The sequence below is a fragment of the Otolemur garnettii genome, unplaced genomic scaffold (genome assembly GCF_000181295.1).
Source record: "Otolemur garnettii isolate 467f Iridium unplaced genomic scaffold, OtoGar3 scaffold00022, whole genome shotgun sequence".
Taxonomy (NCBI): domain Eukaryota; kingdom Metazoa; phylum Chordata; class Mammalia; order Primates; family Galagidae; genus Otolemur; species Otolemur garnettii.
In genome coordinates, this window is record NW_003852417.1 from 16,157,626 (window position 1) to 16,177,679 (window position 20,054).

At 51.3% G+C, this 20,054-nt stretch overlaps 1 protein-coding gene across 1 annotated transcript in view; it reads left to right on the forward strand.

Moving 5' to 3' along the window:
• EFR3B (EFR3 homolog B) overlaps window positions 1-20,054 on the forward strand; it is a 92,792-nt gene that overhangs the window by 64,217 nt on the left and 8,521 nt on the right. Inside the window, exons 5-18 of the mRNA XM_003787441.2 lie at window positions 1,576-1,697; window positions 6,925-7,074; window positions 8,714-8,848; window positions 9,299-9,377; window positions 10,035-10,170; window positions 10,404-10,565; window positions 11,411-11,522; window positions 11,886-11,937; window positions 13,801-13,973; window positions 14,466-14,541; window positions 14,971-15,132; window positions 16,790-16,921; window positions 18,029-18,096; window positions 19,068-19,195. Of these exons, the coding sequence (XP_003787489.1) occupies window positions 1,576-1,697; window positions 6,925-7,074; window positions 8,714-8,848; window positions 9,299-9,377; window positions 10,035-10,170; window positions 10,404-10,565; window positions 11,411-11,522; window positions 11,886-11,937; window positions 13,801-13,973; window positions 14,466-14,541; window positions 14,971-15,132; window positions 16,790-16,921; window positions 18,029-18,096; window positions 19,068-19,195 (1,687 nt within the window). The remainder of the gene's footprint in view (window positions 1-1,575; window positions 1,698-6,924; window positions 7,075-8,713; window positions 8,849-9,298; window positions 9,378-10,034; window positions 10,171-10,403; window positions 10,566-11,410; window positions 11,523-11,885; window positions 11,938-13,800; window positions 13,974-14,465; window positions 14,542-14,970; window positions 15,133-16,789; window positions 16,922-18,028; window positions 18,097-19,067; window positions 19,196-20,054) is intronic.

The window sequence follows — 20,054 nt, forward strand, 5'->3', positions numbered from 1 at the left end:
GCTTGAGGCTCCGTCTCAAAAATAAATAAATAAATAAATAAAAAACCTTAAAATATCCTTAGTGACAACTGGGCTGCTTATTTTACATGGAGAAAAGACAAACCATAAAAAGAAGTTAAATGTCCCCCCCCCAAAGGTCACACTGTCTGTTAAGAGCTAGACCTACAGTTAGAACATGCAATAGCCACATGTCCCCTTTTAATGGCTGGACATCTTGACAGGCCAGCCTCTGCCAGTGAGGAGTGTGGCCTGGGAACTTTCTGTCGGTGGTTATGAGCACCAGCGATGTACCCAGATTTAGTTTCACCAAACCTAGGTTCAGACTCCATGTCAGCCCACGTCTGTGTTCTGGCCTTGGGGGCTGAGCAAGGCCAGGCCTTCTTTAGCTGTGTTTCTGGAATTCCCCAGTATTCATTCACATGGTCACTGGGATCACCACTATGTCTCTTCCGTATCACCACAACACGTTCTGGGTTATTGCTAACATCAGACAATTCATCCCCAAATCTATGTATGCATTTTAGCGCTTAGAAAGAACAATTTCCCTAACTGCTTTGTGTGTTTCCATGCTCTATATTAGTCAGCAGAAAATAACCATATATTTATTATCGTGAGAACAAAACACTATAATAATTAATGACATGTGTGGAAGCTGCTAATATTCATCCAAAAAAAGTTACTAAGAAGTAACTTTTAGTGCTAAAAGTTGAACAACTTTTAAGTAGTCCACTAGAAACACAGATTGACAGCTAACACTGAATGTTATCAGAGTACACTAACTAGAGACTTTTAGGAAGAATAGTGTTTCCAGCAAATGTTTGTAAAAAACACAAGGAAGAATAATAGAGCATAGATTTTATTATAAATCGAATCTTTTTGGAGTTGCTTGGGGTACTAAATTTATAACGTCCAGTGAAATAACTTACAGAAATTATATAAAACTTTGAGTAATTTGACTCCATTTAGTCTGTGATTCTCCTGTCCCTGCAGGGCTCAGTTGACGTTAAGTCCTTATTTAGAATCGCAGGGGTCCAGCACAGTGGCGCAGTAGGAATCCAGCAGCTGAGAAGGCTGATCAAGACTTACTGAACTCAAACGGCAAACTTTAAAATTTTACCCACATTTTTAACTATAGAATGTAATTATGCCCATAAATTAAATTTCAAATTTGGTCTCGGGTCCCAGATTCATTCAAGGGTGGTGCCACATGCTTTGACAGTAGTGGTCCCTCAGGGTAGGGTTATTCCTGCAGGCCTTGAGCCCCGTGTTTGCATAGCTCTGGATAGAGGGGTAAGAGCGGGCACTTACCTGAGCCCCTTGGTGTTCCCTCCTCTACTGTCCTCTGCTGTCCCCAGCAGTGAAGGCCTGAGAAGAGCCCTGGTTTCCAGTCTCACGTAGTGGACAGGAGAGGTAAGCAGGACTGGGAACTCAGATCTCCTGAACGTGCTCCAGGAGGCAGCCCAAGGCCTGTCCGAGATGGCTCCCTGTGGCTTTACCACAGCAAGGGGTCTGCAGGTGCTCAGAAGCGAGGACAGCAGCTCACTGCTCACGTGTTTCTCCCTCCTTTCCTGATAGTTTGTGAAGTTTGCCAACATCGAGGAGGACACCCCGTCCTATCATCGGAGTTATGATTTCTTTGTGTCCCGATTCAGTGAAATGTGCCACTCGAGCCACGATGATTTGGAAATCAAGACTAAGTGAGTAGGGGGGCGGCAAGGGTGGCCTGCTCGGCTCACACCAGAGGCACTGCTGGGTTTTGTGGCATTTACTGCTGCTCTGATGTCGCTGGGTAGGAAGAGCACTGGCTAGATGTGGTGGGGGGAGGGACAGCTCTGGGGTCCCCACATGTCTTTTCTAAAGCAAAAACTGCTTGGGCCAGAAAACAAGGCTAAATGTAAGATAATGGGCTGTGGGCTCAACTTGAGAGCAGTGACGAAACACACCCGTCTACACACACTTCTGCTCAGAATGAGATGCATCAATATTCTAGAAATACCATTATCCATGAAAACCTACACCCACCAATAAAGAGCCGAAGTCTTGGCTCTGGTTGATCCTGGCTGCCTTCCTCACTTCATCCCCTCTGCCCTCCCACTGGCTCATTCCCCAACCATGAGGACCATGCTGGCCTCTTTGCTGTTCCTCAAGCTCACCAGGGCATTCCTGCCCCAGGGCCTTTGCACAGTCTGTGTCCTGCCTGGAATGCTTCACCTCTGTGGAGCTTTTGCTCTAATGTCCCCTTATCAGTGAAGCTGCCCCTGTGACCCCCACACACCCACCTCCTTCTTCCTTACCCTGCTCTGGTTTTTTCCAAGTACTCCTCCCTTTTGAACATGTTTCATCATTTACTTACTATGCCCTTATTGCCTGTGTCTTCCCATGGGAATGTAAGCTCTACCTGTATCCAACAATGCAGGTCATTGTTTTGTTCCCTGATGTCTCAAGTGCTAAAACAGTGCCCAGTGAGCAGTGGGCACTTGAGAAATATTGGCCAGGTGAATGACAGAATGAATGGATGCTTTCAGATAAACATTTTGAATTAGAGAATACACTTTTACGTACACAAATCTATAAAAAACACTTAACTCACAGAAACATATCCATTTGAATGCAATCAAGTACTGAAAAAAATAGAAACATACTCACAGACGTGAAAGTATTATAAGACCTCTCAAAACCACACAGAAATTAAGACAAAAACATGCTGACACAAACAATGGAGCAGGATGCAGAGTCAGATGGATAAGTCAGTCAGCACACGAGGAAGCGGGAAACAGGTGCTTGGTGTCGAGCATTGTCCTTGGAACTGTTATGTAAGGTGCAAAAGAGTCAGAAGCAGGTGTCTGCCTTTGGAGAGTATCCTCCCCTCAGGAAGATTCTATGAAACTAAAGACTGTGTTTAAAGAAAGAAAAGCTGTCCCAGCCCAGCAAAGCCGCAGGAGGTGTGGGAGAAGGCGGAGGCAACAGGGGACTGTCATCTCCATTGGTTGCTGCTGGAACTAAGCTCCTTCCTTCATCACATCAGCACCTCAGAGGTGTCCCAAGCGCCATGTTATACAGAACAGTGAGGTCGAGGAACCAGGTTGTCCCTCACGATAGCCAGCGGTCTGGTCTGGAGCAACAGGAAGTGAATCTTCCTTTCCCTGGGCTGCTGGTTCCCCAAGCTTCCAAGGCGGCAGAGGGGCTCCGGGCAGAAAGGCCAGTTCAGCTGGATGGCAGCTTCTAGGCCTCCCCACTCCCAGACACTTCTCTCCATCCCCTACGGCTGTGCTGGGCTAATGACTCTGACAAGGCCAGCAAGGGGTCCAGGTGGAAGAAGTTCCTTGCCCAGGGTTGGCTTCCCAAAAAGGGATGAAGAGGGGGAGCAGAAGGGACTGGAGCAGTCAGGGTCCATCCAGGAGCAGGTGTTAGAGGAGGGGCAGGACTGTGAGCTGGTGTGGTCGTAACAAGTGCCGCCCACTCAGGCTGGACCTCACTGTCCAGAGGCAGAGCCGCAAGGTCGCTCCTGTGACACTACACATGTACACACACGATCGCTGCTCTGCATGTGATGTGGTCAGCACTGCGTCCCAGTAGCATGTGACATGGTCAACACTGCATCCCAGCAGCATGTGACATGGTCAGCACTGCGTCCCGGCAGCAGGAGAGGTTCCTGAACACCAGGACAACAGCTGCTGAGGTTGCCTCTGGCCCTGGCACCACCTTTACACCCAGAGACCAGCACTTGTCACCCATGAAGGAAAGCCCGCGGGTGAGAGGGGAGGGACTGTCTGGGGTCGGTATTCTTTTTTTTTTTTTTTTTGAGACGGAGCCTCAAGCTATCCCCCTGGGTAGAGTGCCATGGCATCACAGCTCACAACAACCTCCAACTCCTGGGCTCAAGCGAGTCTCCTGCCTCAGCCTCCCAAGTAGCTGGGACTACAGGCACCCGCCACAACGCCTGGCCATTTTTTGGTTGCAGCCATCATTGTTGTTTGGCAGCCCGGGCTGGGGATTCGAACCCGCCACCTTAGGTGTATGTGGCTGACGCCTTAGCCGCTTGAGCCACAGGGGCCGAGCCATGGGGTCAGTATTCTTTATTCCTGCTCCTGCTGCTTCTCCCCTCCATCACCGCCCTCCCAGCTGTTCCCTGAGATCACTCCCTGTTGTTCATTCCAGTCTGCCCAGAGTCCAGAGCAGTAGCAGATGGGCTGGGCTTTTTGTGCCCACAGTAGCACTTTGCTCTAGAAGCCTGGAGGGGGCCTCTGAATGCTTTTGGCTACCCTTGGATCCCCACAGTGGAGTGTGTGTGTGTGTGAATTGTATGATCCCTTGGGCCTGGCGGATCAGTACTCTCTGAACTCCACTTGGGTTCAGAGACTTCGCAACCCCTGGTCTTGGGTAGGGCTCCACTGAGCATCACTGAGAAGAGGAACATGGAGGAGTCTCCTGCTCTCCAGGTTCTGAACTGACTATGAAAGGGTCAGTCAGCTCTGACTGTCCTGGAATGAAATGTGCACTCTGGGGAGACTGAAGGAGCGCAAGGTTGTTAGAAAAACAAGGAAAATTAATTCACATTCACACACAAGGAAGCCCCAGACAGAAGTTTTTCCACCAACCAACACTGGATCTTGCCAGCCAGGCCCACCTGGGTGGGACACACGAGTCTAGCACATCTGGAGTGTGTTTTAGTTATGTACTAGGGGGGGACGTCTAGCCCAGAGGCAAGAGTAGTAAGGGGGTAGTATTCTAGCCAGTCTATTCTCAAGCCCAGACAGCCTCTGGCTCAGGGTCTCGAGTAGGAGTCAGGGTCAGAGTGGCCGAGAGTTTCCCCAGGGCATCCCAGAGTGTCCTCTGGTGCTGCCAAACTGCTACCCCTAAGTGATGGTCACTCAGGAAGGCCCAAGGTCATACTCTCATAGCCCCACTTAAAACTAAAGCTGAGGCTCAGCACCTGTGGCTTAAGTGGCTGAGGCACCAGCCACATACACCTAAGGTGGTGGGTTCGAATCCAGCCCGGGCCCACCAAACAACAATGCTGCAACCAAAAAACAGCCGGGCATTGTGGCGGGCGCCTGTGGTCCCAGCTACTTGGGAGACAGAGGCAGGAGACTTGCTTGAGCCCAGGAGTTGGAGGTTGCTGTGAGCTGTGATGCCACAGCACTCTACCCAGGGGGACAGCTTGAGGCTCGGCCTCAAAAAAAAAAACTAAAGCTGAAAATACAACTGTCAACTAAACATTTAGAAAAAACGCTGCTCCACTCCAACGATCATCAAAAGGATGCAAACTGAAATAGCTACAAGATGTGTGGATTTTTCCAAGCCATAAAATTAGAACAGATGTTTTGAGTGAGATCCTTAGGGCTGCTGTGGGCACAGAGAGAATGGCATTCCCTGGCAGCCTGCCCAGGGGTGGGAGAGGGGCTAGCAATTTGGCAATATTGGGAGCCTTTCTTTCATTTCTTACCTTGTGATTCATTGATTCCACTCATGGCGATGACTTGAAACGCAGTGAAATATTTTATACAATGATATCCGTAATAGCATTATTATAACAAAAAATCTGGAAATAAATGACCAATGGGGCACTAGTTTAGAAAGTTCTTACAGTATATCATGCAATCATTCAACATGTTTTGAAGAGTTAATGATATAGGAAAATGATTATAACTAGATGTTATGTGACAAAAAGTGAATATATGGCTGGGTAAGGTGGCTCACGCCTATAATTCCAGCACTTACGCTGAGGTAAGAGGATTGCTGAGGCTAGGAGTTCAAGACTAGCCTGGGCAACACAGTGAGACTACAAAAATGCCACCACACGGGGCTAATTTGTTTTTTATTTCTAAAAAACAAAACAAAACAAATTAGCCAAGTGCAGTGGCATGTGCCAGTAGTCCTAGCTACTTTGGGAGGCTGAAGCAGGAGGATCACCTGAGCCTATGAGTTGGAGGCTACAGTGAGCTGCAGTCTGGATGACAGACTGTGACTCTGTCCCTTAAAAAAAAAAAAAGGTCAATACAAATTAAATATGCAATAGGTTCTTAGCTCTGTTATGTATTATGTATAGAAGAAAGAAAAGATACCAAAATGCCCAATAATGATTATCTTTGGGTGATGATGGTAGCACCCAAATCTCCTCTTCTCTATACTTTTTTATAATTAGCATGTATTATTTTAAAATCAGGAAAAAAAGTTTGACATAAAAAGAAAAAGAAAAAAACTTCAGGTCCCAAGCTTCCAAGGCGGCGGAGGGGCTCCGGGCAGAAAGGCCAGTTCAGCTGGATGGCAGCTTCTAGGCCTCCCCACTCCCAGACACTTCTCTCATTGGCTTTTATTAATGGCCAGTAAAGAGGGGACCCTCCTACAGGGCTGTGCTAACCTTGGGTTTGCACAGTGGGGACTGGAGGTGTGCAAAAGGGGCCCCCTTGTGCTGCTACTCAGTTTCCCCTCTGACTTCTCGGGCAGCTTAGCCCCAGTGGGAACCCCTCTGCACCTGAAAGCCTTCAGTTCTGGGCTTTTCCCACCTGATCCGCCACCCCCTACCCTGTAAGTTCCTCGCAGCCCTGGATTCTGCCTCTTTACTCCTTGGCAGTGCTTTGAGCTCTTAGGCCTAAGCTGGAACACGCCCAGCTAAATGGTAAAGGGAGAGAGCTAGAGTGCTCGGCCCCCTGGGACGCAGCCTGGGTGATACCAGGGCAAGGGCAGTCTAGGAGTCTCTGAGATCATGCAGAAGACATGGCTTCCTGACCTCATGTCCACCAATGTAAGAAGCTGGCCGGGTAGGAGGTCAGGTCACATGGAGAGCAGGAGGTGGTCTCCATTCTGCCTTCCCAGGGATGACTGTATTCCCAGCCCCCAAACTGTGTTCCTTTCTTTGCCACAGAAGCTGGACTTCTCAGGGCTTGAGGACTTCAGAGTCCCATTTCATCCTGTTCCCTACAGAATTCGAATGTCAGGCATCAAAGGTCTGCAAGGGGTGGTGAGGAAGACAGTGAACGATGAATTGCAGGCCAATATCTGGGACCCACAGCACATGGACAAGATCGTCCCGTCGCTGCTTTTCAATCTGCAGCATGTAGAGGAAGCAGAGAGGTAAGCTGGCCAGGACGGGGCCCTCTGAGGTTGTCCTCCCAGCTGCTTGGGAACCATGTGGCTTGGGAACAGAGATCCTGGTTTTGTGGCTTGTTCTGTGGTGAGTCCAAAGCTGGCTCCTCAGGAGCCTTATGTCTGGCCTTGTGCCATCCTGCTGTACCCTAACATCTGCCCCAATTAAAAAGGGACAGCCTTGGTTCTGGGCTCCCTGAGGGTAAGTGGGTGCTTGTAGGAACACAAAGAGCCAAGAGTCAGGTTACCTTTGTCTCCCTGGAAGCAGTGGGGCAAGGAGGTTCAAGAATCTCTCCCTGGCTCCAATTACTGAGGACTTCCCCTCCTGACCTTCCTTCCTCCCTTGCTTCCTGATGCTATTTCTGGCCCTTAAAAAACATGCATTTTGAGCAGCCAGCAGGCACGCAGCAAGACTTGCAGATATTGGCTTTTAATCATGGATATCGGCTACCCATGGGATTCATTCCTAATCCCTGCCCCTCACTTTTCACCTCTGTGAAATGGGGAAGTGGGGAAGGTTCATGTTGTTGTCCCAACTTGAGGTGTGTGCGTGATGCTGTTTCTGACACTGGGTTTCTCTCTAGCAGTCTGAAAGCTAAATCTTTCTTGCTATCCAATATGATAGCAAGAGTGGAGGCTGCTAGGTCTGGCCAGCAGGTGCTTTTGCCCTCTAGTGGCTATTTGTGGAATAGCAGCTCACTGATGGACTCCCACTGTGTATCTGGTGTCTAAGGGCCACCAAGCCTGGGGCTCCTGGTTCTGGGCCTACTCCTTGTGTCTTGGGTACCACTGAGTCAAGCCAAAGTCAACCACCATGTCATTACTTTTCCCTTCCTCTCTTTTCTCTCTCTCCTTTCTCCCTTCCTTCTGCTTTCTCTCCCTATTCGGCCTGCCCCCTTCCCTTTCTCATAGCCCTACTCCTTTTCCTTCTGAAGCTTTGGGAGCATTAGGACGCTCACCAGGCCCAGGGCTCAGAGAGTCCTTCCCACAGGGGCATGTCAGGCCTACCCTTCAGGATTTCTGGAAAGGGACCTTTACCTCTTCTCTGGGAACTTTCCTCCTCTTCTCCACCAACCTTCCGTCTCTTCTCCCAAAGAAGTGAGAACTTCTTTGCCCCATTTATTTTCTGATCCCTCAGCATCTCCTTTGTTGCCTAATGCAGCCCAAAGCAAATACCTTCCTGCCCAACTCACCATTGGCCTGGATGAAGCCTAGAAACTCAGGGCTGGGCACAGTGGCTCACAACTGTAATCCTAGCACTCTGGGAGGCCCAGGCATGTGGATCACCTGAGCTGAGGAGCTTGAGGCCACTCTGAGCAAGAGCAAGACCTTGTCTCTACTAAAAACAGAAAAATAGCCAAGTGTGGTGACAGGCGCCTATAGTCCCAGCTACTTGGGAAGCTGAAACATAAGGATCACTTGAGCCCAAGAGTTTGAGGTTGCTGTGAGTTATGATACCATAGCATTCAATCCCAGGGTGACAAAGTGAGACTCTGTCTCAAAAAAAAAAAAAAAAGAAAGAAAGAAAGAAAGAAAGAAAGAAAGAGAAAAAAAGAAACCCAGGCCTCCACACAGCCTGACTCCTAACTTTGCACTTGCCCTTTACTGTGTGCCTCTGTTTCCCCAGTCGGTCTCCCTCACCCCTTCAAGCACCAGAGAAGGAAAAGGAGAACCCAGCAGAGCTGGCTGAGAGGTGCCTTCGGGAGCTGCTGGGCCGGGCTGCCTTTGGCAACATCAAAAACGCCATCAAGCCGGTCCTCATGTGAGTGCTCCCCACCCCAGCCCTCAGCCTTGAAATATTGCATGTCCCTGGTGTCCCCTTTCTGGGTTTGGGAGAGGGAATGGGATATGGCAGCTGTGGTGCTGTGGCCAAGAAGGTCCCTTCTGTGTGCCTGTATTCCTTGCAATATGATAGCAAGAGCCACCACACAGTGACCAAATGCAGTGTGAAGAGAGGAGCTGGGATGAGGGGACCAAAAGCTGAGCAAAAGCATTCAGCCTTGTCCCACATCATGCCACAGAGCCCTGTTCCTTGGCCTCTCTTCTTGGCTAGGGCTGTCCCAGGGTCCTTCATGATTCTCTGCTCAGTGGCATCTGTAAGCCCTTCCTCACCTGGGTACGTGTGAGGGTTCCCAGGAGGCATCACTCTCCCTCCAAGAGAACCTCTCCTTCCATTTCACAGCCTTCCCCCATATTTTCTCTCCCCTCACAGCCATCTGGATAACCATTCTCTCTGGGAGCCCAAGGTGTTCGCCATTCGTTGCTTTAAAATCATCATGTACTCAATTCAGGTACTACAGCTCTCCCGGTCCAGCTCTTCCCCCACGGTCAGCAGCTCTAGGAGCAGGACTTTAAAGCATAAAGCCAGATGTCCTCTGTGACTCCTAAGTCCCTTGCCTAAACCAGCACTGGTTACGTTAGCTGTGGAGAAGGGCCACTTTGGTTTTACTTCCAGTACATCATAGACCAATACTTTCATAAAATACAATTAAGACACATTCCTAGAAAATTACATTAAAAGCTCATGCAAATTAGCAGCCCACAGACCAGACCTGTGGCTGCTACTGTGGCGACTGACTCTCAGTTGCTGTAATTATCACCTCTGTGTACACCGGAGTCGCACAGATTTTGAATTGGCCCCAACCAGCCTGCCACACTTTTGAGCAGCACTGGACTAAGCTATCTGCCCTCTTGTGGGAAAAACTGAAAAGGAAGACAATATTTTAAGACGGGTTTTTGACCCATTTGAAGTAAAAGGGCCCAGGAAAAACGTGGAAACCCAGGCCTTCACTGGGATTTAGCTCTTTGTTTGACCAAGGTTGGGGGTAACTCCAGAAAGGGCACCGGGTGTGGCCTTGGGTCGTAGGTTTAGTTTACCCTGGCCTTGGGGTCCCACGTGCGGGTGCGGATCCGGCAGCAGCCGGCCCCAGCGCGTCTCCCTCCCGCAGCCGCAGCACTCCCACCTGGTTATCCAGCAGCTCCTGGGCCACCTGGACGCCAACAGCCGCAGCGCCGCCACCGTGCGCGCTGGCATCGTGGAGGTGCTGTCAGAAGCTTCAGTCATCGCCGCCACCGGCTCTGTGGGTGAGTACGGGAGCCTTGAGCGAGGGGATGAGGGCCGCAAAAGCCCGAGGCCAGAGAGCTGCTCCTGCACGGTAGGATCCCCTCAAGACAAGTCGGCGGGGAAACTGGGGGGCAGAAGCAGCCCCCTGCCTGGAATGGAGCCGGGGCTTGTCTTGGAACGCAGCCCGGAGAGGTGGGGGATGAGAGAGCCGTGCCAGCCCTGACGTTGGGTCTCCCCACCCCGCTGCGCTCAGGGCCCACGGTGCTGGAGATGTTCAACACGCTGCTGAGGCAGCTTCGGCTCAGCATCGACTACGCTCTGACCGGGAGCTACGACGGGGCCATCAGCCTGGGCACCAAGATCATCAAGGAGCACGAGGAGCGCATGTTCCAGGAGGCGGTGATCAAGACCATCGGTGGGCGGTGGGCCCCGGGACAGGCGGGGTGGCCGGGAGGGAGGCCCCCGGGGGAGGAGCGGGCTGGGGAGCAGCCAGGTCAGGGGAGGGGCGTGGGGACACGAGAGCTTGGTCCCGGGTGTCACAGGGTCGTCAAACACAGTGTCGTGCTGTTCATGGACATTGGAGAAATAGGGTCGGTCCTCAGGGCGCAGGGACTGGCCCAGGCAGGGTCTGAGTGAGAACCCAGAACCTTGGCCTCAGCCAGGACTTCCCATCAAAGGCGATCTCCTCTTGAGCCCCACTCCCCTTTAGGCCTTCTCCCCTCCAGGGATTGCAGGGGAGGCGGGGAAGGAGGAATAGGAAAGCGGGAAAGGACTCAGGCTGTGGAGAAATGCGCCCTCCCCCACCCGCCCTGGGCGTGGAGGACTATGAAGCCACCTGCCAGTGTGCCAGCTCTGGAGAGCGGGCAAGGCAGGAACGAGGGAGCCGATGCCCTTCGTGATGTGCCCACAAGTGCCCACGGGGCAGCTGGTGAAAACCTCGTGGGAACCAGAGCTGTCCTGGGGCCCAGCGTTCTCCATCTCACCCTCCTCGGGTCAAGGAGCCGCGACCTTAACCACCACCACAGTAGTAACAAGTGAAGGGACCAAAGACGCGCAGCGTCCTCTGGAGTTACCCAATGCCGCCCCTTCCTGCAGAGGCAGAATCCCACCCCGACCGTCCTTGCAGGTTTCTGTCTCTGGGTCTGAACTGACTCGGAGAGCCGCAGCTCAGCCGCCACTTGCTGCGGCTGTGTGTTTAGCGGGGAGGCGGGAGCTGGGAGCTGGGAGCTGCTGGCCTCACCCTGTCCCGCGGTTCCGCAGGCTCCTTCGCCAGCACACTGCCCACTTACCAGCGCTCCGAGGTGATCCTCTTCATCATGAGCAAGGTCCCGCTGCCTTCTCTGCACCACCCGGTTGACGCGGGGAGGACAGGGTGAGTCCCCCGCCCCCTCCCTGCCCAGGTTCCTCTCCGTGTCTGCATCCCACGGTCCTGCTCTCTCCTTTGTCCTTGTTGACTTTCTCAGCTCTGCCCTCTCCTCTCCTTTTGCCACCCAATCCCTCAGCAGCCATTTGGGGAGCTGGTGAATCCCACGGCACTGCCATCCCACCAATAACCACCCCTCACTGGGGTAGGTCATTAATTCCCTGGTCTGCTTCTTGTTTCTGGAAGTTACTGTCCTGGGTAACTCAACCAGGCGGGCCCCATACAGAAACCAGTCAGAGGGAGAGCCGGCAGGTGAGTGGGAACTGCGCCCACACAGGCATCCTGGTGAGTGAGTGTGTCTCTCGCCTACAGGGAGAACAGGAACCGTCTGACCCAGATTATGCTGCTGAAATCCCTCCTTCAGGTGAGCCTTGTGTGTCCCCATTCCTGCCCTGCCGCTGCAGGATGCAGCTCCTCCCAAAGGACCAAGCCAAGGCCCCCACCACACAGTCATGCAGGCTGTATACTGCGCAAATACCTCCCAGCAAGGATGAGCTAGGGCTGAAATCCAGTCTGCACTCCACACACTAGCCAGCCCGCTGTCCAAAGCAGGCAGGGCACCTGTTTCTAATTTTCCCAAAGGTTCCTTATGCTACTGATGGCTTTATTGTCAAACATTACTTGTCTTGAGATGGAATCTGGTGGTTCCTGCTCCTTTTGCCCTCCCGGTGCCCTCCCCAGGTCCTCTCCCCAGGTCCTCTCCCCTCTGTTTCTCCTGTTTCCCCCTCTTCTTTACATCTCTGTGGTCATCACTGGAGTCTAGATCCCTTGCTCTCAAACACCATTCCTATGACCAACTTGTTCAAATACATAGATTCCTTAAAGATTTGGAGCTATTGGTCTGAGTGGGGGCCCAGGTCTTCCCATGCATAGCCTAAAGTTCCAGGTGTCCTCAAACTATGGCCCGTGGGCCACATGCAGCCCACCTAGGACATTTATCCAGCCTGCAGGGTGTTTTTGCCGCCATTGCCTGTCCTGCTTAGCAGCCGACTCGTCCCAGGGCCCGCAGTCCGGCCCTCCAACGGTCTGAGGGACAGTGAACTGGCCCCCGGTTTAAAAAGTTTGAGGACCCCTGGAGTTGATCTCTTCTCCTCATCTATCATAACTCAATCACAAGAAGAATTGTCTGGAAATACTGTTCTCCATGTGTTGCCTCGTATTTCAGAATAGGTCTCGGCTTCAAATTGATGTACATCTGGATTTTGAACTTCACAGACTGAAACTGGGAGGTCCCCAGCCCCTTTTCCTACACTAGATTCCGTGTCCCATCTCTCAGTCTGTCTCTGTAGTGGCCATGCCAGTCCGCATAGACCTCATCACACCCACTTATGCCTCCCTTTCCCTCCTCTCCAGCCTTCATCCTTCTTGGTGCTGTGTTTTTATAAGTCCCCTTTGCTTGGACACTGCCCACATCTAGTTAACTCCTTGGTCTCCATATTCCTGCCATTTCTTTGCTGAGTTTACTCTCACTCATTTGTACCCAGAGTCTTACTAAGGTAACAGTTTAGGGTTCACTTACATACATCCCTCTTTGATGAACTATTGATGCCCCTGGGCTGTGCTAGACCCTCAGTGACCTTTTGAATCATCACAGGCATTGTTTGCAGTGTGAACTTAACAGTGACTCTGCTCTGCTGCTTTTGAATGCTTTGACAATGTCATACGTAGATATGTCTACTTACGCCAAGTGGCTTTAATGAGAAGCCCCCCCAATCTTGCCATGCTAGAAGAGATGTGACCAAATGCTATATGCATGTGCTCTTCGGTTGTGGCCATGTATGTGAGTTCTGATTCTTCAGCCCAGATGTAAGTTCTTCCACATCCAGTTCTTCGTGACTGTCATGCTCTCAATGACAGATGGTGTTTGTGGTGGGTGTTCATCAGTTGTGCCTGGATGGGATGGAACGTTAAGTTCAGAGGCTCCCTGGCTCCTGCTTCCCTGGATGCTTGTCCCTTGCTTGCTTTTAACACCTTACCGTCCCTGCACACTCTCCCTATCCACTCACAGTCTACTGAGCTGAGCTGAGTGGATTGAAAGATGGATGGTACAGGGTTCAAAATGTTGCCTGTGGCATCCAGAGCCTGGGTGGAGGCTGAAGAGGCTGGATTGGGAGCTGTTGGGAGAGGATGGATTTAGGCTCAACTTTTGCTGGCTGCTCCTCTACCTCCTCCCTTGCCCCTGAAAAGAACAGTGTTCTAAGCACCCCTGACCTGGGCTCCCTTGCAGGTATCCACAGGTTTCCAGTGCAACAACATGATGTCAGCCCTGCCCAGCAACTTCCTCGACCGCCTTCTCTCCACTGCCCTCATGGAGGACGCAGAAATCCGTCTCTTCGTTCTAGAGATTCTCATCAGTTTCATTGATCGTCATGGCAACCGCCACAAGTTCTCTACCATCAGGTGACCATGGGATGTTGTGGCTCCTCCAGCTAACGTGGGGTGGGAGGACTCCCAACAGGGCCTGTCTTCTTGGCCAGTGGCTTCACACCAGGTAGGGGGACAATTCACATATTCAGTGAGTCCTACCAGGGAACTGATCATGACTAACCATGGAGTACTGCAGGGGGCGGGCAAAGGGCATGTGTGCCTTGGGGGTGGGGTTTGAGAGGTAAGGGCGGGCCCTGAAAGGAGGTTTTGGCTGGAAAAAAGGAAGGAGCTATCAGTAGAGACCAAGAGGATTTGGGGGAAATAAGAAGAGGAAAAGAATAATCAGGAAATAGGCAGGCACTGGAGAACATGGGAGAAAATAGAGATTGGCAAAGAACCAGAGCCAGGGGAGCCCGGGGAGGCTTTGGTACTGACTAACGATGTTGGGGGTGAAGCCCAGTAACGTCACATGAGCTCAGGCTGGCCCCACACAGGACTAAGGAGGCCCTTTGTGTCCCTTCCCAGCACCCTCAATGATATCTCTGTCCTGAAGCTGAAAGTGGACAAGTGCTCCCGACAAGACACCGTCTTCATGAAGAAGGTAAACAAGCACAACCTCAGGACACAGTGACCGCAAATGGGCCAGGACCCAAGTGACTTCTGACCCTGACTGCCCCCCAGAGACTGTCCCTGCCCTCCAAGGGTCTGCATGGTCAGGCTGGCCAGCTGGCCCCTCTGGATGGTCAGGCCCAGGTCAATGACCCAGTCCAGGGCCATTGACTGTGCTCCACTCCAAAAACTGGCTTTGGGCAGCAGCATTTGTTGCTAGTTTCATTGGCCTGCACCCTTCCCTGCACAAGCACTCGTGTGTGTCCTCTCCCAGGGGAGTCTGCTCCAAAGGCATCACCCCTGAAAGTGGGAGTCAGGGTAGGGTACACACAGTCACCTGCCCCCTTCAGATTGGTCCTCCTCTCTCTTCTCACTCCTCTTTACACTTCACACCCTCCCCCTGCCCCACCTCCACCCCCAGCACTCCCAGCAGCTCTACAGACACATCTACCTTAGCTGCAAGGAGGACACGAACACGCAGAAGCACTACGAGGCCCTGTACGGCCTGCTGGCGCTCATCAGCATCGAGCTGGCCAACGAGGAGGTGGTGGTGGACCTCATCCGCCTAGTGCTGGCTGTCCAGGTGGGCTTGGGGTGGGGAGGGGCCTGTTTGGGTCAAGCACTGCTAAGAATAGCAAGAGGCAGCTATGTGATGATTGTCCTGGAGCCCAGGAGTGTTGCATTCTTGGTTGGTCCTACTGTAAAGACTCCAAACCATGGTCCTGTTTGGGGAAGTCCAAAGCATACTTTGTCCATGGCTTTGGCCCATTCTCAAGCTAAAGGCATTCAAAAACACTCCTGTGCCCTCAGTATCTCAAGTCTCTTGCAGAGTCTAAGTGAGACCCCATGGATTTCTCAGTGACGGAGCGGCTGCCTGCTTGATGGTCCTGAATCCTGCAGGGCTGACCTAGAGGCTACAATTTTTTAGAATTCGGATTCCTCTGTGTCCTAATCCCACGGTTACTCCCTCGGCCTGCTCAGTGTAACACACAAACCTAGTTTAGAGAGCCATCCTGTCCTCCAGAATCAGCTACAATGGAGGAACCAGATCCCTGCAGTGAGATTAATGATGAGGGTTTTACAGGAAAGGACATGAAAGCTGGAACTGCAGAGTGGGGCACTGAGTTCACTGCCTTGATGCTCAGAGCATTTCAGAGCCTCCGAGCTCAGGGATTGTTCTAGAGACCATTCCCATTGGCTTGAATGAGGATGACCAGAAAGTTATTGAGCAAATGGTGGGAAAGGCTTAGTTTAGACAAGATAGCCATTGCTAAAGAAGATTAGGGGCTGGGTGCAGTGGCTCATGCCTGTAATCTCAGCACTCTGGGAGCCTGAGGCAGGTGGATTGCCTGAGTCCAGAAGTTCCAGACAAGCTTGAGCAAGAGTGAGACAACATCTCTACTAAACATAGAAAGACTAAGCAGGACATGGTGGCAGGCGCCTATAGTCCCAGCTACTCAGGAGGCTGAGGCAAGAGGATCACTTAAGCCCAAGAAGTTGAGTTTGCTGTGAGTTATAATGCCACAGCACTCTACCCAGAGTGACAGAGTGACACTCTGTTTCAAATAAATAAGATCGGAGAGAGATTGGGTGGAGGGTTGGGAGCACCAATGAGTTTATCATTAAAAACTGGAGGCCTGGCTCGGCGCCTGTGGCTCAAGCGGCTAAGGCGCCAGCCACATACACCTAAGGTGGCGGGTTCGAATCCCCAGCCCGGGCCCGCCAAACAACAATGATGGCTACAACCAAAAAATGGCCAGGCGTTATGGCGGGCGCCTGTGGTCCTAGCTACTTGGGAGGCTGAGACAGGAGACTCGCTTGAGCCCAGGAGTTGGAGGTTGCTGTGAGTGTGATGCCATGGCACTCTACCCAGGGGGATAGCTTGAGGCTCCGTCTCAAAAAAAAAAAACAAAACAAAAAAACAAAAAACTGGGTGCCTGGGCTCGGCGCCTATGGCTTAAGCAGCTAAGGCACCAGCCACATACACCTGAGCTGGCGAGTTCGAATCCAGCCTGGACCAGCCAAACAACAATAATGGCTGCAACCAAAAAATAGCCGGGTATTGTGGCAGGCACCTGTAGCCCTAGCTACTTGGGAGGTAGAGGCAGGAGAATCACTTGAGGCCAGGTGTTGGAGGTTGCTGTGAGCTGTGATGCCTCGACACTCTACTCAGAGTGACAGCTTGAGGCTCTGTCTCAAAAATAAAATCCAAAACTGGAGGCCTGTCTGTGTTGCCACAGGACGTGGCCCAGGTCAATGAGGAGAACTTGCCTGTGTACCACCGCTGTGCCCTGTATGCCCTGGGCGCGGCCTACCTGAACCTCATCAGCCAGCTCACCACCGTGCCTGCCTTCTGCCAGCACATCCACGAGGTTGGTGTCCCATGATCCAGATGGCTCAGAGGGCCCTCGGCTTGGGGTTTCCTGGGAATACCTTCTCCTTAACTGCACAAGTCCTGAACTGTCTCAGACAGTGCTCTCTTCACTGTCTGAGTTGAAATAAGAACTAATAATAGTGAGCAGTTACTTGCAGCAGATTTTCCTGCTGTAGGACATGACAGCAGGGACAGGCAGGGCAGTGTCCTATACCCCTTCCTAACCTGCTGCCTGCCCCCTCCACTTCCTGCCCCTCTGTCCTCCCTCAACTCACACCAGCACACCTGCACACACCCCTCATCGTGTGGACTAAAGCCACTTAGAGCTTTTGCTGTAAACATTCACAAATATCACAAAAGTGCTGTGAGTAAAACCATGAACATCCATTAGCTCATGTGGATTAAATAAACAGTTATGAAGATTTCTCTCTATTTGCTTCATCATTATATATCCTTTCCTTTTCCTTTGCAAAAATATTTTTTTTCCCCAGTTTTTGGCTGGGGCTGGGTTTGAACCCACCACTTCCAGCATATGGGGCCGGCGCCCTACTCCTTTGAGCCACAGGCACCACCCTGCTAAAATATTTTAAAGCAAATCCCAGCTATCCTGTCCTTTCACCTTACATGTATAACTACGCATGCCTGTAAAACATGGGCACCTCCCTACATGATTACTATGCTGGTAACATAGCAAATTAAATTACCATTAATTCCTTAGTATTACCTAATATCCAGTCTGTAGTCAAATGTTCTCCATTGCTACATAAAGATCTTTTAAAACACACTAAAGTATGTACAGATGGAATCATACAATGTCTATAATTTAAAATATATTAACAGAACATAACAAGAAACCCCAGGTTTCAGCCAGCCTGGGCAGGCTGGGAGCTGTGGGGGCGGGTGCTGTGTTACTGTGCTAGAGACCACTGAAAGGACTTCTCGGGCTGCTGTGAGGGTCACGGTTAATCAGGGTTTCTCACTCGAGAAGATACCAATGGGAGGGACAGACACTGAAACAGGGGCAGGAGCTCTTTTTGTTGCTGGTTTCAAGTTCTCTCTCCCTGCTGAATGCAGCCCTTATCATCTGATTCCTCCCAAACTCCAGGTGATAGAGACCAGGAAGAAAGAGGCTCCCTACATGCTCCCAGAGGATGTGTTTGTGGAGAGGCCCAGGTGAGGAGAGCTTGGGGGACATGGTTAGGGATCTCCAAGGCAGCTGAATAAGCAGGTTGGCAATCTGAGGCCAGGAGAGGTCAATGCCAGAGGTGCAGGCTCCTATGGAATCAAGGGCAGAAAGCAAACCCCACCTGTGGTCCAGAAGTCCCAGGTGAAGTTGACCCCATCGTGTTACCGTAATCTGCACATCAAGTATGTGATGCTGAGCTCCGTGGGTGTATGTGATGCAGACTCTGCCAAGCCTGTGGGGAAACACAGCCAGGAGCAGTTGTTTCTGACAGGACACTGCTGTCAGTCCAAGTGACATTTCAAACTGTAGACTGTGTGTGGGCCAGTATCACTTCAGCATCAGAAGCACTCAAAGGAAAGATATTGTGAAAAACAAAATTTTCAACAATAGAGGATGGTTTTATAAATTATGACCCATCTATATAATAAATAACTGGTAAACAGTAGCAGCAATTTTTTTTTTGAGATAGAGTCTCACTTTGTTGCCCTCGGTAGAGTGCTGTGGCGTCTCAGCTGACAGCAACCTCCAGCTCTTGGGCTTAGGCAATTCTCTTGCCTCGGCCTCCCAAGTATCTGAGCTCAGGTTCAGTTTGAGATCAGCCTGAGCAAGAGCAAGACCCCATCTCTGTCATTGTTGTTTAGCAGGCCCAGGCTGGACTCAAACCCACCGGCCTTGGTGTATGTGGCTGGTACCCTACTCACAGAGCTACAGGCACTGAGCTGTTTTGTTTTTTTGTTTTTTTGGGTTTTTTGAGACAAGGTCTCACTGTATTGCCCATCTCTATTGCTGGTCTCTAGCTCCCGGGCTCAAGCAATCTTCCCACATTGGCCACCGAAGTAGCTGAGAAGGCAGACACAAGTCACTGCACCCAGCGTACTTTGATAATGAGGAAAGTTATTAGGAAACCATTCTGGATACTCACAGTTCTAATGTGCCTCCTCCCTCCTCTGCCCTCCAGGCTGTCTCCGAATCTTGACGGAGTGGTGATTGAGTTCCTCTTCCGCCAGAGCAAGATCAGCGAAGTCCTGGGGGGCAGCGGCTACAATTCAGACAGGCTCTGCCTGCCCTACATCCCTCAGCTGACAGGTATGAGCTCTGTGCAGGGACTCCAAGCCTGCCTCTATCTTGACCTGGTAAGAGCCTGAGTATGAGAGACTTCTGGTCCCTCGATTGCCCTCCGTAGCACCTTGGGTGTTGCACAAGAGCTAAAAGACACATTGGGAGCTAACGGTGAGGGCCTCTTGCTCTCCCCTCCTCCTGAGGATCCACACAGATCCTCAGAAGATAGCCTGGCCTGTGGATAGGAGAGGCTCCCTCAGGCTGGAAAGAGCACACATGGGCCATGGAACCAGAGTACCAGTTTGAGACCTCTGTGCAACTTAACAGCCTAAAAAATCTTAGATGCGTCCCTTGGCATCTCTGAGCTTCAGTTTCCTTGGTCGTGAAATAGGGATATTAGCAATACCTGCCTTAGAGGGTCAATGTGAAAGGTAGATGAAAAATGTGCCTGCATTAACGCAAATGTACTTAGAAAATGCTACAGGAGTGACAGCTACTGGTGCTGGCCGCAGGTGATGCTTACACAAGTTGAGATGCACTTTCTGGTCATAAGCAGCTTCCTTGTGCTCATCAAAACTTTCAAAATAAATCTTAACCCTAAAGAACAAGAATAGCTGGGCACAGTGGCTCAACCCTGTAATCCTAGCACCTAGGCTGAGGTGGGTGGATTGCTTAGGAGTTTGAGACCAACCTGAGCAAGAGCGAGACCCCATCTCTACTAAAAATAGAAAAAATAGCTGGGTGCCTGTAGTCCCAGCTACTCGGGAGGCTGAGGCAAGAGGATCCCTTGACCCTGGAGTTTGAGGTTGCTGTGAGCCATGATGCCACAGCATTCTGCCCAGGGCTACAGAGTGAGACTCTGTCTTAAAAAAAAAAAAAAAAAAAG